Genomic DNA, 22,823 nt, shown 5'->3' with positions numbered 1-22,823 from the left:
ATCTTTACTTCAATATATTCTGGGGCTTTCTTTTCAAAGCAGGTTTTCCCATCACACACATTCACACACACACACACACACACACACACACACACACACACACACACACACACACACACCCCCTCTGACAAGTTGCAGACATAGTTTAGGGTAATGTATTAGTTCTACAAAGCTCTTTTACTAGTAATGTATAACAACAGAGGCCGACAAGAACATGAATGTGAATTAATTTGCATCTGCCTGCATCAAATATTGTCAACCATCCTTATCAACTCACATACCTGTGTCTTAAAGGACATGGAGAGAGAGCTTCTGTGGTAAATTTTTGCTTTAATTGATTGTGTGAACCTTAACCCTTCAAAACAAAATTCCTAATCTGAAAAAAGCTTTCCATGCATCCCATTTCAAGGCTCCTGAAGTGAGAATTTCAGCCATTCAGTGAATACAGGACTGCTGAAATACAGACTAGAAAACAAGGGCCTAAATCAGGATCATTTTTTTGTCATTTCTTTGTACAATTCATACAGAAACACAAGACTAAGCTAAATAACTAGTAACAGCTCAAATGGAGCTTTTTGTTTTCCTTAAGAGACTTTCACCCAAAGAACAAAAAATTAACTCAGCAGTGGTGAAATCTACTTTGACAAACTAAGGAAATACTTGTCAAATTATGAACTACACCAGAACTCACAGCTGCTACACACTTCAGAAATCATCTTTATTTCTTTTCCTCACAATTATAATACTCCAACAATGAACTGACAATGAAATATTTAAAAAAATAAATAAATAAGAGCGTTGTATATATTCTGTAACGCTCTTGGTAATTCTAAAATCAGACATTGTTCAGGTCATACCTTCCAAGACTACGTAGTGTAGTACACCATGAAGTGTAGCACACCATGGAAAGAAAAGAAGCACAGTGAAGAGCTCAAGTCTTGATCACCACGATTACTATATGTTATAAGCTTTGTCACGTACTGCCATTGAGAAATTGTATCTTAATCATGTCATTATCTCTCAAATTAATACTTTTCTAAGCTCAAACAGTGCCATTCACCTATGTTTGCTCAGGAGTGGTGTCAGCACTATGCCCAGGTCCTATTTTATGTTCAACACTTGGATGATGTTCAAAATCATAGTCGATATGAACAAAGGCTCTTTCTATATCTGAGTAACTTTCTAACTTCCTTTGAAGTGATTCACCAATATCATGAGCTTCTGCAAGTGTCATGCTAGGTGGTAAGACAATATGGGCCTCTACAAGAAAATGGAAGCCAAAATGGTATGCTCTTAATGTGTCAATATACTGAATTCTTGTGTCATGATTTATTGAAACCCACAGAAGCTTTTGTAACATGGTTGGTTGAGCAGTATGGCCTGTCAAGCCACGTATCTGCTCCTTACCAGTTCTATACCACCCTATGACTATGTAAAGACTTATCATAATAGCACCCAATGCATCAGCATTGGGCCATACTTTGTAACCAATATAACCAAATCCTAAAGCAAAAGAGTTTGAAACCATGTCATTCCTATGATCTTGAGCTAAAGCATCTGTTGAAGGTTTCTTTATTTGATGGCAATAAAGATACAGAGCCCCTTTAATAAAGACAGTTGCACCAATAATTACAACTGTGGGAGTTGAAATATCAGGATCAACTGTGTATTCGATCATCTTTGTGATAGATGTGATTATCACTTGTATTGAAGCCACAGCCATTATGACTGATAATACAATAATGCTGATTGGCTCCAAGCGGGTTTTTCCCACAGGGTATTTGTAATAATTAGTTCCTTTAATGGCATGACTTGTATACCACACAACAACACCCGAGACCAAATCTACAGTGCTGTCTACCAAGCTAGAAATGATAGACATGGAACCAGAAAGATATGAAGCCACTGCCTTAGCAATTAGCAAAGCAGTATTAAGGAACAAACTCAATTTCACTGCAGTTGACACTTTTTCAGACTGGTTATCATCCTCAGACCTGGTAATGAATGATGTGTCGCAGTCATTTTCCTTGATCTGATCAAAAGTGATTTTTGTCTCTTCCATTTGCTTGTAGTATCGTTTCACATTTTTCTCAACTGATAAAAATCCTGATTGTCTTCTTGACTCCTTAATCCAAGGTTTTAATGTAAACGTTTCAGACTCTTGGGTTTTTTTCTCATCTAATATAATATCATTACATGGTGCAATTTCTTCAAGGGTAACAAAAAGTGACGCTGAACTTGGCCTGACTTTTCTCTGTGTATCTTGCTGCCAATTAATGTTTGAACAATGCCATTCCATGGCATCAGGTCTCAAAAGGGTAGGACTTTCATCTCCCATTCTCTTTGTTTCAAGTTTTTCCTTTCTGCAAAATAAAACAATTAAGTAACAAACACAATTTTGAATCTGAAATTTCAGAGATTAAAGAACAGCATTTATCATCCAATGAAATATTTTCTTAAAACATGAAAAAAAAAATGAAGAGCAATTTGAGGAGCTTAAAACATAAGATAAGGATGATAAATGATGACGGAAATTGAGTGGAGTGAAATTTGGTCAGAAATCCTGTGCCTGATTTCAATATTGAATGAATGCACAGCACAAGTTGAATTTGAGATCACAGGTATGATTTCAGACCAAAATTTCACAACACAAAGTTCAATGGCCTCTTTATCAAATTTATCGTGAGGTCACAAAATTAAGTTGTTCCATCGATCGAATATTAAGCTGTTTCAAAAATAGGGTGCAATTTGATCACCTTTGAACCACAGGCATCCCAAGTTCATGTCACTAGCAAAAGCGAAGGATTATTTCTTGAAAGCATCACGTATTGTGTGACGTGGTGTTAAGTTGTGTGAGCAACTGTTGAGAATTTGAATGTGTTATAAGGAATAGTATGGGGAATAAAATATGGTCTATTTAAAACACTATATATTCCAAAATGTGAATATTTTACACATTAGATTAATAAAACTTACTCATTCCTTGTGTTTCTGTCGTGTCTTTTGGTGATTTCTGCTGTTTTGGGCTTGCTTTGCCATCACTGTTTTTCCTGTTATCAGACGAAGTCAAGGCTGCACACTACAATTTCGACCATTGTCTACTCAGAGGTGATTTGCGCCCAGAAAATCCATCAATTCGGCAATTTTTTTACCCACAGGTTACGATCCAAGATCACTGCACCCTGGAAAGTGTCAACTGTTGTCACCCTGGAAAGTGTCAACTGTTGTCACCCTGAGTTGACAACAGTTGAAACCGTAGTGTGCAGCCTTGACTTCGTCTGATAACAGGAAAAACAGTGATGGCAAAGCAAGCCCAAAATGACAGAAATTGCCAAAAAACACAACGGAAACATAAGGAATGAGTAAGTTTTATTAATTAATCTAATGTATTCATATTTCGGAGTATTTAGTGTTTTAAATGGACCATATTTTATTCCCCATACTATTCCTTATGACGCTGCATTCAAATTCTCAACGGTTGCTCGCGTAACTTAATACCACTTCACACAACGCGTGACGCTTTCAAGAAATAATCCTTTGCTTTTGCTCGAGACATGAACTTGGGACGCCTGTGTTTGAACAAGCCAAGATTGGTTGTCCCGTTTTAGTAATGCTGTCTCACATGTGATTTAGAATGTAAAATGGTACAATTCATGAATAAATTGTACCGATGGCAGCCAATCAGATTGCAAGGATCACCAGTGATTTAAATTTGGTTCTTATCAACAGAGCAGGAGGTCTGTATGGGAGAATCTTGACCAAGGTCGTACCAGCGACCGAGGTCAAGATTCTCCCATACAGACCGACCTAGCTTGGTTAATAAGATGGTTATTATATGGCTGTGTCTTATATGCCAATTATTTATATTCTTTGTACCTTTTTTTTCTAGACCGGTCTAGATGGGAAAATCTAGACCGCTTTCAATATTGATTTCAGCCAATCAAATTCATGAATTCGGTAGTTCCCAGTCCTTGTGAGACACAGCCATATAATAAATGGATGTAATAAATAGATTAATTATTTGTCAACAATATTGTCATATCCCTCATCAACGAGGGGTAATGGACAGTGAGAGCCTTACGTAGCAGTTAAAAGGCCAAAATATTTTTTAACATGGAGTGGTGTTTAAGTTCCAGACAGAAAGGGGATGGTAAGACAGGCAAGAAAGTGAAAAATTTGATTCGTCAAATTACTGTAAGAAAAACTCTTTTAGTTTAATTTCACACGGACGAAACCCAATAATACTGGAAACAGATACCGACTCGTGAAATTGAAATTAAGGATATAACTTGCTTAAATGACAAATAATGAAAAAAGAAACCATCTTAGAATGTACATATATTGACAAAACGACGAGAGGTAACAAAAAGAGGACATGATAAGTGAGAATCTTCTTTACAGCATATCTACTTTAAACTTCGACAACCCTCCAATCATAATTCTACCGTCTAAATAATGAACTTAATCTTACCAGCTGTTGAGAATAAACAAGTAGTGAAAGAGGTTGCATCTACTTCACAGGCTGCATCTACTTCCAATAATTTTGCTGATGTAATGAAGGCTCCGGACGTATGGTTACAGATCATTACGTAAACATAGAAGGATAGCGTTAATGTGGTTGTGTAATGGACATAAGGTGTCATTACTAGCTGGTTTGTTTGATTTGGAGTTAGAATCGACGGTGCGAACTTTCTTATTTGTTTCTGTGGGGATAAATTCTTTTAAGAATGGTAAAACAAATATTTTACGTAACCCCCCCCCATTTTTGCCTTATATTGTTTAGATGACCCCCCCTTTAATTCCGTTTTTTTTCGGTGATCCCCCCAAATCCCACCGGCCCCCCCCTACCTTGTAAAAGATGAACGGTCCCTAAAAACACGAATGACGAACTGGAAAATGTCACGCTTGCCAGTAAAACGAACGGCCATTTAAAAAAACCAATGTTGAACTTAAAACAAAAACAAAGTCGACGTCAATACACGAACGTTACGCTTGAATAAAACGAATGTCGATCTTCAAAAAACGAATGTCAAGGTTGAAAATAAGGAAAACGAATGACAAAGGTCACGCTTGAATTAAACGAATGTCGAACTCAGAAAACGACTATCAAGGTTAAATAAAACGAATGTTGAAGTTGAAAAACGAATGTCAAGGTTGAATAAAAGGAATACTGAAATCGAAAAACGAATGTTAAGGTTGAATAAAAGGAATACTTAAATTGAAAAACGAAGGTCGTATGTAAAAACGACTAACAAATTGAATTTTGATAGGAAAAACGCGCCATAGGCGGGGAGGGGGGCGAGGAAGGTCAAAATAGCACAAATTTTTGCTTTTGTTTTTGTTTTTGTCTTTGTTTTGGTTTTTTTCCCCGCCCCCTCCCCCTCCTTTTTGACCATTATCCACCCCCTCGGTACAAATTTCTTTCTCTCCCCAACCTTACGCTGCTGTAAAATCATTCATGGAAGCCATAACTTTTTTCACCACTGAAAATAATACTGCAGAATACTGAACACTAGCCCACGTAAATAACGCCCGCACAAATGCACTTTCGTGAAATCGATTCGAGAACGAACCTTACAAACGCAATTGGGAGTACAATACGTGATCGCTTATGTCAGTAATTTCCAGATTGCAAATCGTGAAGGCAATGCAGTTCTCAACATACGATGGAGTAAGAACTCAATGATCTTTTTTCACACTTTCATTCTAAAATTCATTTTTTGACGTGTTGTTGGACGATACTTCAAAGCCCATCGAGTTTTTGAACGTGAAGACAAATTAATTGAATTGAGATGAAGAACTGCCTGTTCACATGCGTCTTAATTTACTCTGCATTTGTTTGTGAAAAATTCTCGTACAGTCTGTTCATCCCGCCTAAAAATATATCTGAAGATTTTAAAACTAACGATGTACCTTGTGCAATGTTGTGTGAGTTATGTTTCTTATTTTTCTTATTTTTTTTTTCATATTTTTCTTTCTTTTTAAACTTAAACTAACTGTACTAAACTTTCTTTATACAGGTTTTCATTCTACACTTTTACACTTTTCATTTTAATTTAGCAGTTGAGAAACCTTTTTAGTCAAAGTACTGTGACTGCCACGGGAGAGACAAAGCACACATTCAAAGAATGTTAACAACAAATTCGATTTTTATTAATAGAAAACAATTGTCTTTAGTGTATGACTGTAGTCGACTATGGACTGTTGATCGCCATCGATCCTTTGCTCTTTTTTTGTCTCACGTTAATTGTCATTGACTGATTGCACTTCCTGCAACATTAACTTGGCCACAAAAACCACCAGTATCAGCGTTTTGAGCAAGTATTACTTTTACTACGAACCAGGACAATCTTATGCAAGTGTTAAATGTGTCTCATGTAATTCTTCTCCATTCTAATTTTCTTGGTGTCGTGTCAAGAGGTGTGGTTTCTCGTTGCCTTGGAGACTCCATGTACGGCTAGCACTTGGAAGATTGAATATCTTGAGACGATGTGACCGGCTTCTCAATAGCTCCTCAGATGAAATTTAGTGCACTGAGTCTACAGCGATGTAACAGCAAAAGAAAATTGGTTACGTTCCATACTTCTTGCGATACAGTGGCGGAGGCAACATCTCCACCATGGCTTGCCAAGGTCTTTCCACCACTACTAAAGAACTGTCCTTTGTGAAACCTGCGAAGAGCAGAGGCTGAAAAACAAGGGAACAGTTTTTAATTCATGAACAAAGTACTCAAAAATATACCTCGCCCCCGATTGGTCAACCAGGAATTCATAAAAAAGTTTGATGTGTCCTAGAAAGAAATTCCGTAATAAGCTCCTTCCAAGTTTAAGATTTTTGCTCGTTTTGTCTGTAACAATTGCTGTCTAAAATGATCAATTCCAAGAAACATAAGAACTACGGCCTCGGGCGGTATCCTAGACCTTAGGCACAGTTTTTCCCAATACGGACCTCCCAGCAGGTGAATAACATATATAATGATAAAACGAGGTTGGGGTAAAATACAATTAACGACTTACCGAATATTTCCTACAGACTTTGAAGGCGGCCTGTTTCAAATCTTGTTCGACTACATCTCTACATGTTGATTGCTTTCTTTTCTGTTGTACTAACTTGGTATCATATAAACAGACCTCTGTATCTGGTAACGGCTACAAACCAAAAATGGAAAGGATCTTAAAACACATGGCAACAGAAAGAATTTTCCACGGTAAAAATAAAATGAGGAAATACCTCTTTAAGATCGAGGAGAGTAAACATGTTGTGATCTTGTAAGAGCATAACTTCATGACATGAAGGATTAAATTGAATGCTTATCACTTGAGATCGGCGAGTAGTCCACTGTTTGGGCAGTCCATGTTCTAACGCTCGTCTCGACCACTTGGTTAACTTTCCACTGGATGGTTTGAACAGATACACCTGTGAAGAAAATAAAACTCGCTTCAGAAGATTCCAAGAGCACACATTATGATTAAACCATGAAAATAATACACAAAATCTACTTGCTCTGCTATGAATCTTGGATGATGATTTCATGACCGTTGCACTAATCTGATAAAAAGTTGTCTGTAGATCTGCTTGTCAGTTGGTACACTCTCAGACATAATTAGTTGAGATACTTCTCCCGGACAACGTCTGAGGTTCTTTCCCCTCCCCCACTTCAAATGTCGTTAATCGCCAATGTTTCTATGCTATCTTAAAGACCAACTTTGAGAGAAGCAGGGGAGGTATAAGGTGTTCCACCAAATGTGTCTGATTGTTTGTTGGTCTGTCTATCTGCTGCTAGTCAGTTGCTAGGTTTGTCAGATGGCCTGTCTATCTGTTGGACGATCTGTTAGTCAGTACATCACTCTTTTGTCTAGAACATGAAAATCAAGGAAAAACACGTACAAAGGGCACACAAATACTCACCTGATTATTGCAGCAGACTACAGAAAGACAATTTGTTTTGGGTTGGAATGCTAATGAAGTCACACGGGATTCCAAGTGGGGTAAAGTACATTTTACCTGTTAGAAATAAAATGGATAAATATGTCTTAAAAGCCTTGACACCTATAATGCTCACAGTTATCTCTGTATACAGTCGTTTCCATTTACAAAGCACTCCATATCACGAAGAGATGCCCACTCGCAACCACATTGCTAACCACGAGCACTCCTGCTCATTTATTTAAAAATTTTTTTGCTATTTCACTTATTACGTGTATCACGGAATCACGTGTAAGTCGATAAGGGACATAAACCAGCGCGTGGACATGCGTGATGTAATTGAAGGTGTTATTCGCTACATTCTGTTACTATTCGTCACCGCCAGGAGAATTTGAATACAGCATCAAGATTTGTAACAGAACAGACCACAACACCGAACGAATGATAGCACTTTATCAGAAGCAAATGGATATACAACATCAAGATTTGTAACAGAACAGACCACAACACCAAACGAATGATAGCACTTCATCAGAAGCAAATGGATATACAACATCAAGATTTATAACAGAACAGACCACAACACCAAACGAATGATAGCACTTTATCAGAAGCAAATGGATATACACATGGTAAGGCGAGAGAAAGTACCTTTCCCCACTGCCTGGAAAAGAAGCGATTGGTTTGATATACCAAGAAAAACAAACACCTTGTCCAGTTTTGACAAATCTTTTCAAAAACAGCAGCTCTACGGAGGACTTGTAAGTGATAAATTATTTAGTAAAGTACAAACTATTCTAGTTTAGTTTATTTCCATTCAGTGGGTCCTGAAGACCATATAGTCTTCAAGTACTAATACTACTGAGTACTGAGTAAAATAAAGGACATATTGTAAGTTGCAAATGAATATCCGCAATATGAGATTCCATACCTTCATTTTCGTGAGGCTGAATACAGTTAAGGTATTGTTATAATCAGCGCATGCTAACCAGTGCAAGTCACTGCTGACAGCCACAAGATTAACCGCTGCTAAACCTACACATCAAAAAAAGTCACGGTTTACCATACGTTCACTGCCTTGATAGCTTTTTGCTTTTAACATATCCTTCGAAGCACAAGACAACTTCTTAAGTAATTAAAGGAACTTTTTAAGTCCAAGACCCTATAACCAAGACAAGATAACGTACAATACACGTACCTCAAAAGAGAAAGGCGATCTTAACCAAATTATTTCATGCCCGATACATGTTTGAAGACTGTTCATTGAGCACAAGAAAATAACAAAGAAACAAAGTTTACTAATACCTTTATCGCGTTGAGCAACGCTTAACGTGTAGCTAAGAGAAGGTTCTTCACTCAGGTCCAAGATCTGAAGGCAGAACAACGAGAAAATTAAATTACAAATGACGTTATCCTATCAGATTTAAACAAAAAAGGAAAAAAAAAAAAACTATATTAAAAAGGATCAGATGCAAGTTTTGAAAAGTTATTTTCGCTTCAAATCCCATTGGCATACATTATGCTTTTGAGAAACAATGTCCTTGACAGATTAACAAGTGCAACAAGTGTTGGAATGGAACTCCAAGAATGCCATGCAAATGCATGCCATGCTTCTTTGAATTAAGCCAAGCTATAGTGAGAAAACTAAAAGTGCTAAGAATGTATGACAGCCCCCTGAGACCATCTATCCACATTTTTTTTCTCACCTGGACTGAACCTTGACTTGTTGCAGAAATCAACTTTGAACTGTCAGGAGAGAATACTAATCCACGAGCTGGTAACAAATGAATAGGCAACGGCAAAACCTGCAATAACACGGCCAAAGTTTTAAGGAAGGAAAAAAGTTGGTAATGTTCTTGCTTTAATATTTTATGGGACTATTTCATCTAACCATTTTTTCACTGCATTACCGCAGTAGGGTAGGACTAGAAAAGAACATATGCGAGTGGTTCACCCAATAAATCCCACCCATCCCACCCCAGGGGAGGACATCCATCACACAGTAATCTCGTGCGTTGGAAATTAACGTCTTCTACCCCTAACCCTGTAGGAGACGGGACCTCCATTTATTCGTCCCTATCCGAGAAGACTAGAATATCTAACCATTTCTTGGTGTTATAGAAAGGTAGCATATTCTTCTCAGTTATTTTAAGACCTTGAGTGTTGGTCCGGCCGGGACTTGAACCCTCGACCTCCCGCACAACAGTCCAGCGCTCTATCCATTGAGCTAACCGGGAGGAGGTTAACATCATATCAACGTTTGGATTTTGACAAACAAAAAACAAATCTTAACCGAATATGAACTTACTTTTGTGACAGTCACATGAGATTTCCCTTCTTTATTCTAAAAGTAGAACAAATAAAGTTAAAAAAAAAACAACAACAACAAAAAAAACCACTTTCCATAGTTATTCAACGTGCTGACTCTGGCAGTATATAAGGGGGTTTAGCGTTTACTGCCAAAAAGACTAATGATGAGAAAAAAATGTTGCTTTAGGCCATAATCATCAGTTTGCAAATGCACATTGGGCAGTTTTTGTTGAGGTGGCAGAGGACGGATTCCACTTGATATGGTAGGAGAAGGTGGACGCCAGGGTAATGAAGCCAAAACGTAAGAAAGCCACCATCAAACTTTAGGGCGACATACCTATAATATATTTTCTCACTCTGGTAGAAAAAGTGGTGCAGTGTAACTAACAGGTGTATTTTCCGTTTGTTTATTTTTGGGATAGACTTGTACAGAAAATCATACACATCTCCACAGCACATCTCTATGTAGCTGCTAAGAGCTGAAAAACGTGTGGAATTGATTTAGGCTGAATTTAGAGGCATGTCTTTCTTCGATAACATGTTGGCTGATTACTTTCAAGGCAAATTACATCACAAACAATATCACCATGAATGACTGACCTTTTACGTGCGACTGTAGTACCATATTTCAACTTTCAAAGGAAACTGAGGATAGTCGATTTGACTATTTACGGTATGTAAAGTTTTATCAGAGACACAAGCACTTCAGTTCACCCCATATCTTTAATTCTTTACTGACGTTCGTCTATTTTCTTTAATTACGTTTCTTGACCGATTACAAAATGGCGTTTAACCGTCCTCTGTTACGATTTTGGCACACAACGGAAATACAAGAAGGGCGCAGTCTATCTACCTTAAAAATGAACTGGCTGTCTACTCAAAACAGTGCGCACACATTTAAGAGCTCATGGTCTTCCTATTGTAACAAATTAAAATTGTAACACATCCTATATTTCAGCAAACATCATTCCCTAATGTCCAATTTCTTTAAACCATGCGAAACATGTAAATAAATTATTCTTATTAGATACTTCTTGACTACAGAATCACTTCGCATAAAAACCGTCCGTCTCTTTGACTTTGAATTTTAACTCCAGGTGTAGATTTTGTTGTAATAACGGGTCGTTTCCACGACAGTGGTGTTTCCAGCCTGATAAGTGCGAGTGGTTGATTTCACGAACTCTATCCTCACAGACAAAGTTGCCGTAAAACGGCGACCATTACAGAAATCTAATTGCTGCTCATGCACTTTGTATGTTCCTCGCTGAATTTCATCTTTGCTCGTCGATCGAGTGCCATTCTTCGTGTTGCGAAAGAACCTCTGAACTGGGGCTGAAAGCGAACCAAAGAGACTTCCTCTTGAAGCATTTTCGTGAATGTTGGAGGCGACTGTTTCCAAGAGTTTTAGATGCCACCGCTTAATGATCTCCATTTGAGCCTCAATCAGTCCTTCAGTTCCCCTCTTTTGTATCTGCCAAGACTGTAACGCTTTTACAACACTGCGCGGGATAAAAACTTGGCTTCCTCCCCCTACCAGTCCATCCTGACCTTGACAGTAGCCTTCGTAGATGAACACTCCTTTGGGAACAATCAGGGTAGTTTTATCCTCCATTGTATTCCAGAAATAGGGAATAGCTAGATCAATTCGATCCCATACTCCTCCACAGCGTTCATCTACTGTCCAATACTGTCCGAACTTGCTAGCACGGCCACCATATGTTCTGTGAAGAACTAAAAATTCATTTTTCGGCGTTGTCACCCAATAGTGTCCTCCAAGAAAGTTTTTGTGGTGCTCTCCTTCTACAACATTAAGGGGACCAAAGTCAATTGGGGTAACCTCCAATTTGACTTCAGTCTTGCCGTGAGATGGAGGTTCTGAGCTTGAGCCGGTAGAAAAGAAGCTACTCATTATTTTGCCAGAGCAATTAGTTTCAATCCCAAAATTTAAAACCTTAACATCGGGGATATCAAGGGAAGCTTCTTTTTTGCAAAGGCGTCGTTCACAAGTAAATAATTGTTTAGAGGGGGGTTATCAGATTGAGTGAGAGTAAAGACCCCTTGGTGATTTGACGTCATGTCAGGTGAGGACGATTAAAGTGATTTTGAGTCACTTCCTTTACAAAACACAATCACCCGCAACGGCTCACTAAGGTGTGTTTGGTTGCCGCTTCAAATCGTTCCGAAAGGTAGAAAGACCGCTGTTATCGACTCACTCGATCATTAGAAGATTAATAACAACAATTAAACAAGCTGTAAAGTTGGGAATGACGGGCGAATAAGCATGCAAAAATATACAAAAAGATCTCTCCTTACACAGAGATTAAATTCGTTAGAGTTTGTAGTAACCATATTGCATCACGTATGTTACAGAGTGGATACTATTGCACGAGGCACTAAAAAATCGGAATAATATCGCTTGAACCTATTTCGAGTAGACAGGAAACGACATTTGGAACACCGAAAAAGAATCCAGTTGTTGCCGTTCAAAAACAAGGCAAAAAATAAAAAGAAGTAGCTGTTATGTCAAAGATGGTCTCCAACGTGTCATTGCATTGTGTGACGGTCATATCCAATCACTTCCGCCTTCGTTTCATGTTCATTCTATTTCAGATCATGTCAATCCGCATACTTGCTGAATAAAAATATTTTTTGCTCACGAAAACATTTTTAGAAAAATGCCACGAAAACTCACTGGCATCCCGTCTAAGAACATGATGCTTTTATAATCGTAACGGTGGCCAATTTACCATTTCAAATTTGTCGATATATTCAAATGATTTCGTTACCCCCACCGATGCAGCCCCAAACAGTTTCTTTATATTAGAAACTATCAGCCTTTAAGAACATGATGGTGTGGCACAAGAAAGTTAATTCAGTGGCCAGAATACTTCCCAGAGTGGCTCTAGAGGTTCAATCTAAGACTAAATTAAAAAGCAAAACTGAGCTTGTGTGTTACATCCAGGGAATCTTTGAGCTCATTACTTGCGGAAAGTAATTCACGTTCTGGCTTCAGTTCTACGAATTTTCACGGATGGGTTTTGAGAGGTAAGGTTATTTTGGAGGTTCTCTGCACAACGCAAGTTTTGAATAGTACACAAGATTGGGCAACAGCTTATCAGCTTCCCCACACACACACAACACTTCTCTTGTTTTAGTCATAAGAACCAAGTGACATACAGTGCCATGCACAGTTCATACTGCCAACAGCTAACAAACACAAATACAGAAACAAAAATTTTACTCACCAAATTCAGCTTGAATAAACTGATATGGTAAACATCAGAAAATGCAGCCCAACAGGCACACGCAGACACAGCACTGCACACAATATGATGATCACCCTGATATATAACATAACTTGTCAATAACTTACCCGTATATAGCATGCTACACCAAACCTTTCATCATTCTCAATTTTCCTTATAATCTTTGATGAAATAATTCACATCCTTTCTCCTGCTGTCATGTCCCAATTACATGTAAACTCGTTGTATTTATATTTGTCTATTTTCTTCTTACTTTCTTCCTTATTTCTAGAAACTGTGCTGGAGTCTTCTGAACTGCATTGGTTGTGTCACCCACTGTATATGAAACAAAAACAAAAATGAGGTCCTCTTCTCTAAATATTCACTAATACCAGCTATTACAGCCATATTGAATATTTTATAGAAAAAGCACAATACAAATAATAAATGTTGTTAATGTTATGTTAAATAAGATTGACACACATGTAAGTGGTTGGGGAGATAGTTCACAATCTTGAATCAAAGGTTACTGCTCCCTAAGGAGACTCAAATGCTTTAAAACATGCAAGCATAATGTTATAACCCAACAGTATGAGCTCCAACATTATAGTCTGTATGAAAAGATGACTGGTGTGTCAGCAGATTGTTACAGACAGAGAATGAATTAAAAGCAAAAATAGAAACACGCACACTCTTTCAAAATATGAATTGTACAAGAAATAAAATATCAAATAATAGTACATTTTATAATGAGATCATACAACCACTAGATTATCAATAATTGTTATCCCATTTACCTGATTCTTGAAGTCTCCAGAACTGTAAAGTACTGGTCGTTTGATACATCAGAACGTTTGCTTCTGATGCTAAGTAAACCACTGGTCTCTATAGAGTAAACATAATGAGAAAAAAAAAAAAAAAAAACCATGGCATCAATGTCTAAAATGATTCATTTTAAAGAGAATGACACAACTAATGTCACAAAGAAGGATTGTGTGATCACTCACTCAAACTTACATGTGGGAATGATGCAACTTTGCCATAACTTGATCTGCCAAACTCTTTAGTGGAATAAAGGAAAAAGCTAGGGTCCAATCCTAGATGTAAAAGATGCCTTATTCAACCACTATTAACCACATTATGTATTAAGTTGTATTCTACAATAAATTATATCTCATTGTTCACTACAAATACTTGATTTCTGAAACCACAAATACTGCTGAAAAAAAGAAGCTAAATTTTTAGATTATATAATAAATAGTTAGATGCACACCTCCAGACACCAACAAGTCATGATTTCCACCTAGTGTAACAAGGCAACGGACATCTTGTGAAAACATACGCTGGGAAGCAGCTTTCACCCAGTTTAATACACCATCCTGTCAGTTTCAAATAAAAAACAAACCTCGTTATTTTACAAACATTTGTAGCATATTTGCAGTCTTTTTTTTCTCTAGCTTCACTATCATTGGCTGATGTGGGTCACATGGCCTTTCATATTTATGAAATTCATGCGTAGGGTACATATTAGGCAAACAGTTACACCTATTGAACCACTGCCCCAGTGTTGTTCTAACTTACCTCAGTGAAGACAACTCACTGAGTTTCAGCATGCGTAAAGGCTTTTAGAGATGTCAGCTTCTACAGTCTCTTTCAGACTTTGATATGAAGAATGTCATATCAAATTCTAAGAAATAAAGTTTGCTTTAACAACATTTGATCTAAAATCCCTCAATCCCTATGCATGCTGGAGTGCAGATTTTAAATTGATCTTAAGAACAAACAATGAATACAATAGATATATTTGATTGGACTTGAATATTTTGAGACATCAATAAAACAAATAGATAGTGTACCTTGTTAGGAATTTGTTGAAACTGAACAATCTTACTGTCTATGCCTCCACTAAAAACCATGTTCTCCTCCTGAAAAATGTATTTCTTTTAATGGCTGAGTACACAAAATGTTACAAAGGAAAACTGGATAGAAAACATTGCTATTGGTAATTTTTGAGTGCCAGAGCTACAACCATTCAGATCAATACAAGCTGGGTAGAAACTTGCCACCAACTAAAATTAAGTCAACTTCCAAAAATAATAATGATGATAACAATACTACAACTACTACTAAAGATAATAATAATAATAATAATAATAATAATAATAATAGTAGTATACTGGTTTCACTGTATGTACAAACCTTATTAACACAAACAGTGAGTACATCAGCCAGATGTGCTTTGAAACTCTGAAAAGAAAATGTTAAGAAGCACTTAAAAGCAATTTCATCACCTCTTTTAAATCAGTTGAACGGTCTGTATTTGGCACTCACCCCAGGGGAATGACAGGGTGACTGTTTAATATGGGTTGATCACTAAGAACAAATTCCACAGAAAAGGGGTATCATAATAATAATTATTAAATAAAAAACACCATTTCATGCCATAACTGAACTGATTCCATCAAAAATACTAACAACATTGATTTCAAACAACAACAAACATATGAAACATATGTGTGAACTGCGGTTATGAGACGTATATGAGAACGATCCTTCGCAGTAAAGCACTATTTGAGCAATAGTGAAAATCAGACCTGAAAAAAATTTCAGGCCTGTACGGGACTCGAACCACTGACCTCTGCGATACTAGTGCAGCGCTCTACCAATTGAGCTAACAAGCCAACTGGGAGCAGGCCATCAAATTAATTCGATATAAACCCGTAGATGATAAATCAAACAACAACAAACATATGAAACATATGTGTGAACTGCGGTTATGAGACGTATATGAGAACGATCCTTCGCAGTAAAGCACTATTTGAGCAATAGTGAAAATCAGACCTGAAAAAAATTTTTTTTTTTTTTTTTTTTTTTTTTCAGGTCTGATTTTCACTATTGCTCAAATAGTGCTTTACTGCGAAGGATCGTTCTCATATACGTCTCATAACCGCAGTTCACACATATGTTTCATATGTTTGTTGTTGTTTGATTTATCATCTACGGGTTTATATCGAATTAATTTGATGGCCTGCTCCCAGTTGGCTTGTTAGCTCAATTGGTAGAGCGCTGCACTAGTATCGCAGAGGTCAGTGGTTCGAGTCCCGTACAGGCCTGAAATTTTTTTCAGGTCTGATTTTCACTATTGCTCAAATAGTGCTTTACTGCGAAGGATCGTTCTCATAAACATTGATTTCAGGAGATATTTGTGGAATGAATCTCACTTGAAACTATTCTTAGATTTTTATCTGAGTGGTTTTGCTTTATAATACAGATATAAAACAAACAGGCTGTTGGGACTCAGTAAAAGGTAACCACAACTCCTTAACATCCATTCCAGCTTAATACAGGCCTGACTGAATAACTTTATTGGCCCAGTAGAAATCTGGTTGGCACAATCTGGTACCTGAATTAGTGTTCCTTGCTGGCCATCCCAAAATTGAGTATTTCCCAGTGAGTCTCCTGTAATTATCACAAAATTTCTGAAAAGAAAGCAGACACAATGTGGCAAACTGTGCTATGCTATGCTATACTATAATTGCAACTTCTTTCCTTAAGTTAGGCACTCAATAGGTTACTGAAAGCTACTGGTACCCAGTAAGAGTGCCAACACCAAGGGCTAGCAGATATCTAAGTTTCGTATTTACAATTCAATAATTTCATTTGGCAAAAATTTCCAAATTGGAAATGTACTCTTGTATTCAAGCAATGTATTCTTGTATTCAAGCTTTGGTGAAAAGTCCTCTTTTCAAAATGATCCCCAGTTAAGGTAATGTTAATGAAAATGTGACCTTTTTATAAGAAAAAAATCTTGATAATTTAATTTTCCCATGTGATGGATCTGAATTCATGTACACAAACAGTCTCATCAAACAGGCTTTGGACAAATGATGAGCCAAATCTGATGCCAGGTGATTGTTATCCACAACCTGTCCCACTCAATGGCAAATCCCACATAAATTATAATTCTGAGGTGTTATCCCTGTTGGTTGGTTGCTGACTTGTACAGACACATATTATACCTTGTTATGTGTATGGCCCATATTAGAGTGCTTCTGGATTGAAATTCATCCACTGTTATCCTTAAAGTGCAGTGACCTACAATGAGAGAGAGATAAGACATCCGACAAATCTGTCAAAGTTGTCACTTCAATCCTCTGGAGAAGTAACTCATACCAGTAAATAACTTAAAAATTGCAAACAGAAGCAGCTGTATACCTGATGTTACATTGTACAATCTCACTGTACTATCAGAGGCTCCTGTAACTAGGGTATTATCACTCAGATGCCAACTAAGACACAGCACTCTGCCTGAAACATGAAGAAAAGATGTCCTATGTCATAGAACAAGGTCGTAAAACATGGGTGTGGCTCACTCTGACTCCTACAGAATTACATTTCTGGCTACCTTTGCTTTTTTTTCTTTTGCATTATACCTACAACAAACAGATTTAGAGCATGCATAAGTCAACAACTATTTGATTTTTGTGCAATAACAAAAACTATCACAGTATTGGTTTGCCACATCCATCTTAGCTTTGAACTTTGGTAGACACCAGATACAAAACTTAACAGCTCTCGCTAACATGCGAAGAAGAATCCAATAATTGTTCATTTTCTGGATATGACTGTATATGCAGGTGAGTATGACTGTATATGCAGGTGAGTATGACTGTATATGCAGGTGAGTATGACTGTGTATGCAGGTGAGTATGACTGTGTATGCAGGTGAGTATGACTGTATATGCAGGTGAGTATGACTGTATATGCAGGTGAGTATGACTGTGTATGCAGGTGAGTATGACTGTATATGCAGGTGAGTATGACTGTATATGCAGGTGAGTATGACTGTATATGCAGATGGTATGACTGTATATGCAGGTGAGTATGACTGTATATGCAGGTGAGTATGACTGTATATGCAGGTGAGTATGACTGTATATGCAGGTGAGTATGACTGTGTATGCAGGTGAGTATGACTGTATATGCAGGTGAGTATGACTGTATATGCAGGTGAGTATGACTGTGTATGCAGGTGAGTATGACTGTATATGCAGGTGAGTATGACTGTATATGCAGGTGACTGTTCATAGATACTGAACAGTGGATTATATGGAATGTATAACAATCAGATGGCTATCTTTCTTACTAACAACTCTGATCAAACTCCTTACATAATAAATAATACAATGTTATTTTGATATCTACACTGACTGATAGCAGCATTTTTGGATTAAACCATTCAGGTACAGAACTTTATCTAACAAATAATTTGAAAAATAACAATGATATAACAAATAAATAATAACTAACATGTTCCTAGTAAGAGATACACCATTCTTTCATAAACAACATCACAATAAACCAACAGTGCATTGTTGTTTACCGGCAAAGGCCAGAAATAGTGTTGTCACAAACTGGGATCTAGTTACATAGAATAAAGGCTGATAGTTTCTAAAGAAACTGTTTGAGGCTGCGTCAGTGGGGGTAACGAAATAATTTGAATATATCAACAAAGTTGATATAGATTGACCACCGTTACGATTATAAAAGCTGACATTTCGAGCATTCCAGGTTATGTTTATCCTAGCTAAATCTTGTACCATCTTGTTGATCCAGTGATTTGCTGTAATTCAAACCATCAGCAGTGATTTCAAACAGTCTCACTCGACCGTCTTCACAGCCAACCTATCAGTTGACAATAACAAATTTGTTACATTTTTTGTGTCAACTTAAGTCCATTATCAAGACTGCATACACAAAATTAAAACAAGTCCTCCAGCATAACATGCTTTTATAACAATGAAGATCCAATCTTGAGCGAAACATTTTTCACTTTATTCTTAATATCACGAATTTTTTTCCCAACCTACAGCTGTAATTATGAGCAACCAGGGTAAGGAAAACAAAATTATGTGGAAAATGGGTTTTATCTGACATTTGAAATTTGACTGCAATATCGACACTAAACTTACTGCTATATGGGTTCTTGCATGGTTAACAGACAAACACCACACTGCTCCTCCAAAGGAATCAACTGTGACCTGGAAGGGATATTGTCCATAAATTCAATCACAAGAGAATGTAACCAGAAATACCAACTTACAAAAGGTAAACCTGAGTACCAATTCACTAGGATTTATTTTTCTTTTGAATCACTCCAAAATTCAAGATACAATTATGTAGCTACAGTTGAACTTGTATTCATAGCAGCACTATATTAAGCAGTTACCCTGTAGTTAAAGCTGTTTGTACTGCCTTCCACCTGTATTAAACTGTCACTTAGAGCCAGAGCACCCGAACAAAACTAAGAATAATCTTTCAAGTAATTTTTGATCTATGTTTCTCTCCCAAGGTTGTAGGTTGCAGGTTGTATGTTTTAGCTAGATTCTGTACATTAAGTGGTCAATCATGGTATAAAGTGGTGCTATGTATCATTTTACACAATATTCCTAATCTGTGGAACCTATCTTCAGCAGTCCACCTATATTTAGCAGTCACTCAGCCATTCCACTGGGTGAACACTTAATACAGGTTTGTCACTGTATTTAGAAAAAAATCAAGTTGACAGATTTAATTAATATTCTTCAATCATTATACTGTTTAGGGTGACATGTCAACTAACCAAGATTTCAACAAACCAAGATTTCAGTTTCCTTTTCTCAGTCTTGCCATTTCTCATGCACAAACCTTGTCCTTAAAAATTTCACAAAGAATTGGAATTTTGAATAAGATCAAACTTTGTTTACCATTTAACCAAAGACTTTTATTTTATAATAGTTTGATTAAGCCATTATTTGATTATGCCAATGTTGCATGGCAGTCACTTTGCTCTAATGAATCTCTTTTAAGAATACTTAGGCTACAAAAGAGAGCTGCTAGGGTTTTATTAGATGCTGAACCACGTAGTTCATCAGTTATGCTATTCAATCGTTTAAAGTGGATACCATTTTATAACTCTACTAAGATAGCTAAATGTTCAATACTATTTAAAAGGATTAATTATTGTGTACCTAATTATCTTAATGATAGCTTAAGATTATTAAGTTCAGTACATTCACGCAACACTAGATTTTGTAAATACAACTTTTTATTACCTAAGTTTAAAAGGGCTAGAGAAGGAGGGAAAACTTTTCTAGTTTCTGCCATAAAATTATGGAATCAGTTAAAGCCTGAATTAAAAAAGTCTAATACACTTAAGGCCTTTAAAGACAACGTATTTAAATATTATTATGATGACAAATCATGCTTAGCTCATTTTAATCGGTAAATTTTATTGATAGTAGTTTTATATATTCTTACTTGTTTATATTATCCTGTATTATATATTTTATCAATTAAATATTATTTGTAATTAGCTAAATTTCTATTTATATTTGTAATCTTTTTTTTTTTTTTTTTTTTTTTTTTTTTTTCAATATATTAATGATTCTATTGTATTTGCATTTATATATTTATTGCAATTAAGAGGACCACAAGTTTATTAGTGTTTGTGCACTATCACGTGCTATCCTCAATAAATAAAGTCTTATCATATCTTATAATTTAGCCTTCCAAATTGCAGAGACCCTACTTAAGTTAATACCTTTGGACGCAAGCTGACGAGATCCCATTCAGCGATTTCTGCATGCAAACCTCCACTGAACAGTCTCCCTTTACACCAATCAAGTGTCTCCACTGAAGTGTCTTTACATCCTGGAACCACCTGAAGATTATAAATGAAATAACAGCAAGAAGTTGAAATATTGTTCAATTGGGTTAGTGAAGCTAATTTTATTAAGTCCAAGCACTTTCCTGATTTGTAAAGTAAGGTGCAAAAGAAAAGATATGGTGTGCTTCTGAACCCAAAGTATATGGCCTTTCCTTATAACAAGTTCACTATAACCCTGACTGGTTACTACTGGTTAAATCTTCTATTTCACTGTTCCAAGACTGTGGTAAATCCAATCAGAATTTTTTTAAGACTATCTTCCAACACAAAGATCCTTTTATCACAGCTATTTCCAAAATAGCCATTGTGTATGGTAACTTAATAAAATGAACAAAACATTAAAACATACTGTTTCCTGATACCAATTGTCTTTGAAATTCCATATTTCTATGCTGCCATCTGCCCTGGTGGAACAGAAAAAAAGAGTAGTGTCTATGTTGTAGTTCAATTTCATCCTCTGGTTTAATTTTTACCAAAGCAGCACACACACAACAAGGAAAACGTACTTTGCTTGAAATCTACTCCACCTCTAACAACTGAAGAGGACACAACTAATAATAAGCTTTTTTAAATCAGGAGAAATGACAGTTACACTTGTCAATTGAATTTGTAATGGTTGACTCCTTATCACTTGCAGATAACATATTCAATTTGTATCAGAGAACTGAATCTAATCAAAACTTAACTACTTTGCCACTGTTTCTGGTTCAAGGCTTGAACAACTGAGGGTCTTAAAGGTCAAATAGTAATCAGACAAGAAGGAGGTAGTTTGTTTTATTTCTTCCAAATCTGGCTTATTGGCCACTAGATCTACCATCTTTGAAGCACGTCTACTTTGGATGGTATCCATATTAATCAGGTTTCAGGGATAACCATGAGATTCACATCACCACGAATAGATAACCTCATCGTACATAGATAACCTCATTTCATAACATTTTTCTTCTTATTCCATGAAACAAATAGATTCCAAGTTGTTGTGTATCTTTTCAGAAATATATTACAGAAGACCACAAATTGTACAGTAAGAACGTCAGTGACAGTCCAGCAACGCCTCCTTTAACATCATCTGTTAGTGAACAGACACACAAAAACCTGGTTCATGCTTTTTATCAAATAGCATATAGGATGAAATCAACGACAAGCACAAACCTCTGTAAGATCGATGAGCATATAAAATTATTATAATTAGACCAGGGATTTTCCTTGTTATCCCTACATTTTCGGGATCTTAGCAAAAATTAGTAAACTGGCTGCCCCACTATACTACCCATACTCAAACAAGAGTAAATCGTAAATACCATATACGCACTGCAAACAGAAGCCATGACTGGGCGCAGTAAACGATGTGGTTTATGTACACAAACCACGTGGAGAAAGTAGCTTGATATTTACCTTGACAGAGCAAGTCTGCATGGCTCGTCAGTGTCTTCAAATGCCATGCAGTGAATTGCCTGAGGTACATACTCCACAAATCGAACTCTATGTACGTTAAACTTCATCTTCAAGGCCAATTAAGGCTCTATCGATTGAGAACAAACTAGATAAATTTGATTTGAGATCAATTGATGGACATCCATTCATCTGAGCCACGAACTTCTTGGCCAGCTGTAAAATATGAAAAAAAATCATTA

General features: G+C 36.7%; 2 protein-coding genes and 1 long non-coding RNA gene across 4 annotated transcripts; 1 reads left to right on the top strand and 2 right to left on the bottom strand.

Moving 5' to 3' along the window:
- Positions 1-916: 916 nt before the first annotated feature.
- LOC111342933 (uncharacterized) lies at positions 917-4,602 on the bottom strand. The gene is made up of 2 exons (XM_022950058.2): positions 4,472-4,602; positions 917-2,363 (listed from the first exon to the last, which is right to left on the bottom strand). Exon 2 carries the CDS (start codon positions 2,336-2,338, stop codon positions 1,061-1,063), a length of 1,278 nt encoding a protein of 425 aa, XP_022805793.2. The 5' UTR covers positions 2,339-2,363; positions 4,472-4,602; the 3' UTR covers positions 917-1,060.
- Positions 4,603-6,131: 1,529 nt separating this feature from the next.
- On the bottom strand, positions 6,132-22,791 carry LOC111342939 (U3 small nucleolar RNA-associated protein 4 homolog). 2 transcript variants are annotated; one of them, XM_088751842.1, is made up of 23 exons: positions 22,491-22,791; positions 21,539-21,593; positions 21,064-21,183; positions 19,454-19,522; positions 19,082-19,166; positions 17,697-17,789; positions 17,501-17,576; positions 16,885-16,960; positions 15,681-15,728; positions 15,338-15,406; positions 14,755-14,860; positions 14,499-14,578; positions 14,279-14,366; positions 13,756-13,817; positions 13,482-13,577; positions 10,235-10,270; positions 9,633-9,731; positions 9,232-9,295; positions 8,858-8,961; positions 7,909-8,004; positions 7,231-7,416; positions 7,017-7,148; positions 6,132-6,687 (listed from the first exon to the last, which is right to left on the bottom strand). In XM_088751842.1, the coding sequence occupies exons 1-23, from the start codon at positions 22,652-22,654 to the stop codon at positions 6,571-6,573; spliced, it is 2,121 nt and encodes a 706-aa protein (XP_088607968.1). In that variant the 5' UTR covers positions 22,655-22,791; the 3' UTR covers positions 6,132-6,570. The 2 variants fall into 2 exon arrangements, with proteins under 2 accessions (XP_088607968.1, XP_022805798.2); XM_022950063.2 differs by having other exon boundaries at positions 22,585-22,791.
- On the top strand, positions 18,064-18,329 carry LOC148735083 (uncharacterized). The gene is made up of 2 exons (XR_015998350.1): positions 18,064-18,162; positions 18,207-18,329. It is a non-coding gene; the product is annotated as an uncharacterized LOC148735083 (long non-coding RNA).
- Positions 22,792-22,823: the final 32 nt, after the last annotated feature.

Source organism: Stylophora pistillata, chromosome 3 (assembly GCF_964205215.1).
Source record: "Stylophora pistillata chromosome 3, jaStyPist1.2, whole genome shotgun sequence".
Taxonomy (NCBI): domain Eukaryota; kingdom Metazoa; phylum Cnidaria; class Anthozoa; order Scleractinia; family Pocilloporidae; genus Stylophora; species Stylophora pistillata.
The sequence above is the reverse complement of the archived record's forward strand: the minus strand, read 5'-3'. Positions and strand labels throughout refer to the sequence as shown.

Bases quoted from the DNA above. Each gene is read 5' to 3' on its own strand.
- LOC111342939 (XM_088751842.1), bottom strand. From the start codon at position 22,654: ATGTACCTCAGGCAATTCACTGCATGGCATTTGAAGACACTGACGAGC. The intron at 15,729-16,884 runs GTACCAGATTGT...TTTTCTTTTCAG, and splicing joins AGCAAGGAACACTAATTCAG to AGTTTCAAAGCACATCTGGC. The intron at 9,296-9,632 runs GTGAGAAAAAAA...TTCTGCCTTCAG, and splicing joins CAAGTCAAGGTTCAGTCCAG to ATCTTGGACCTGAGTGAAGA.
- LOC111342933 (XM_022950058.2), bottom strand. From the start codon at position 2,338: ATGGGAGATGAAAGTCCTACCCTTTTGAGACCTGATGCCATGGAATGG.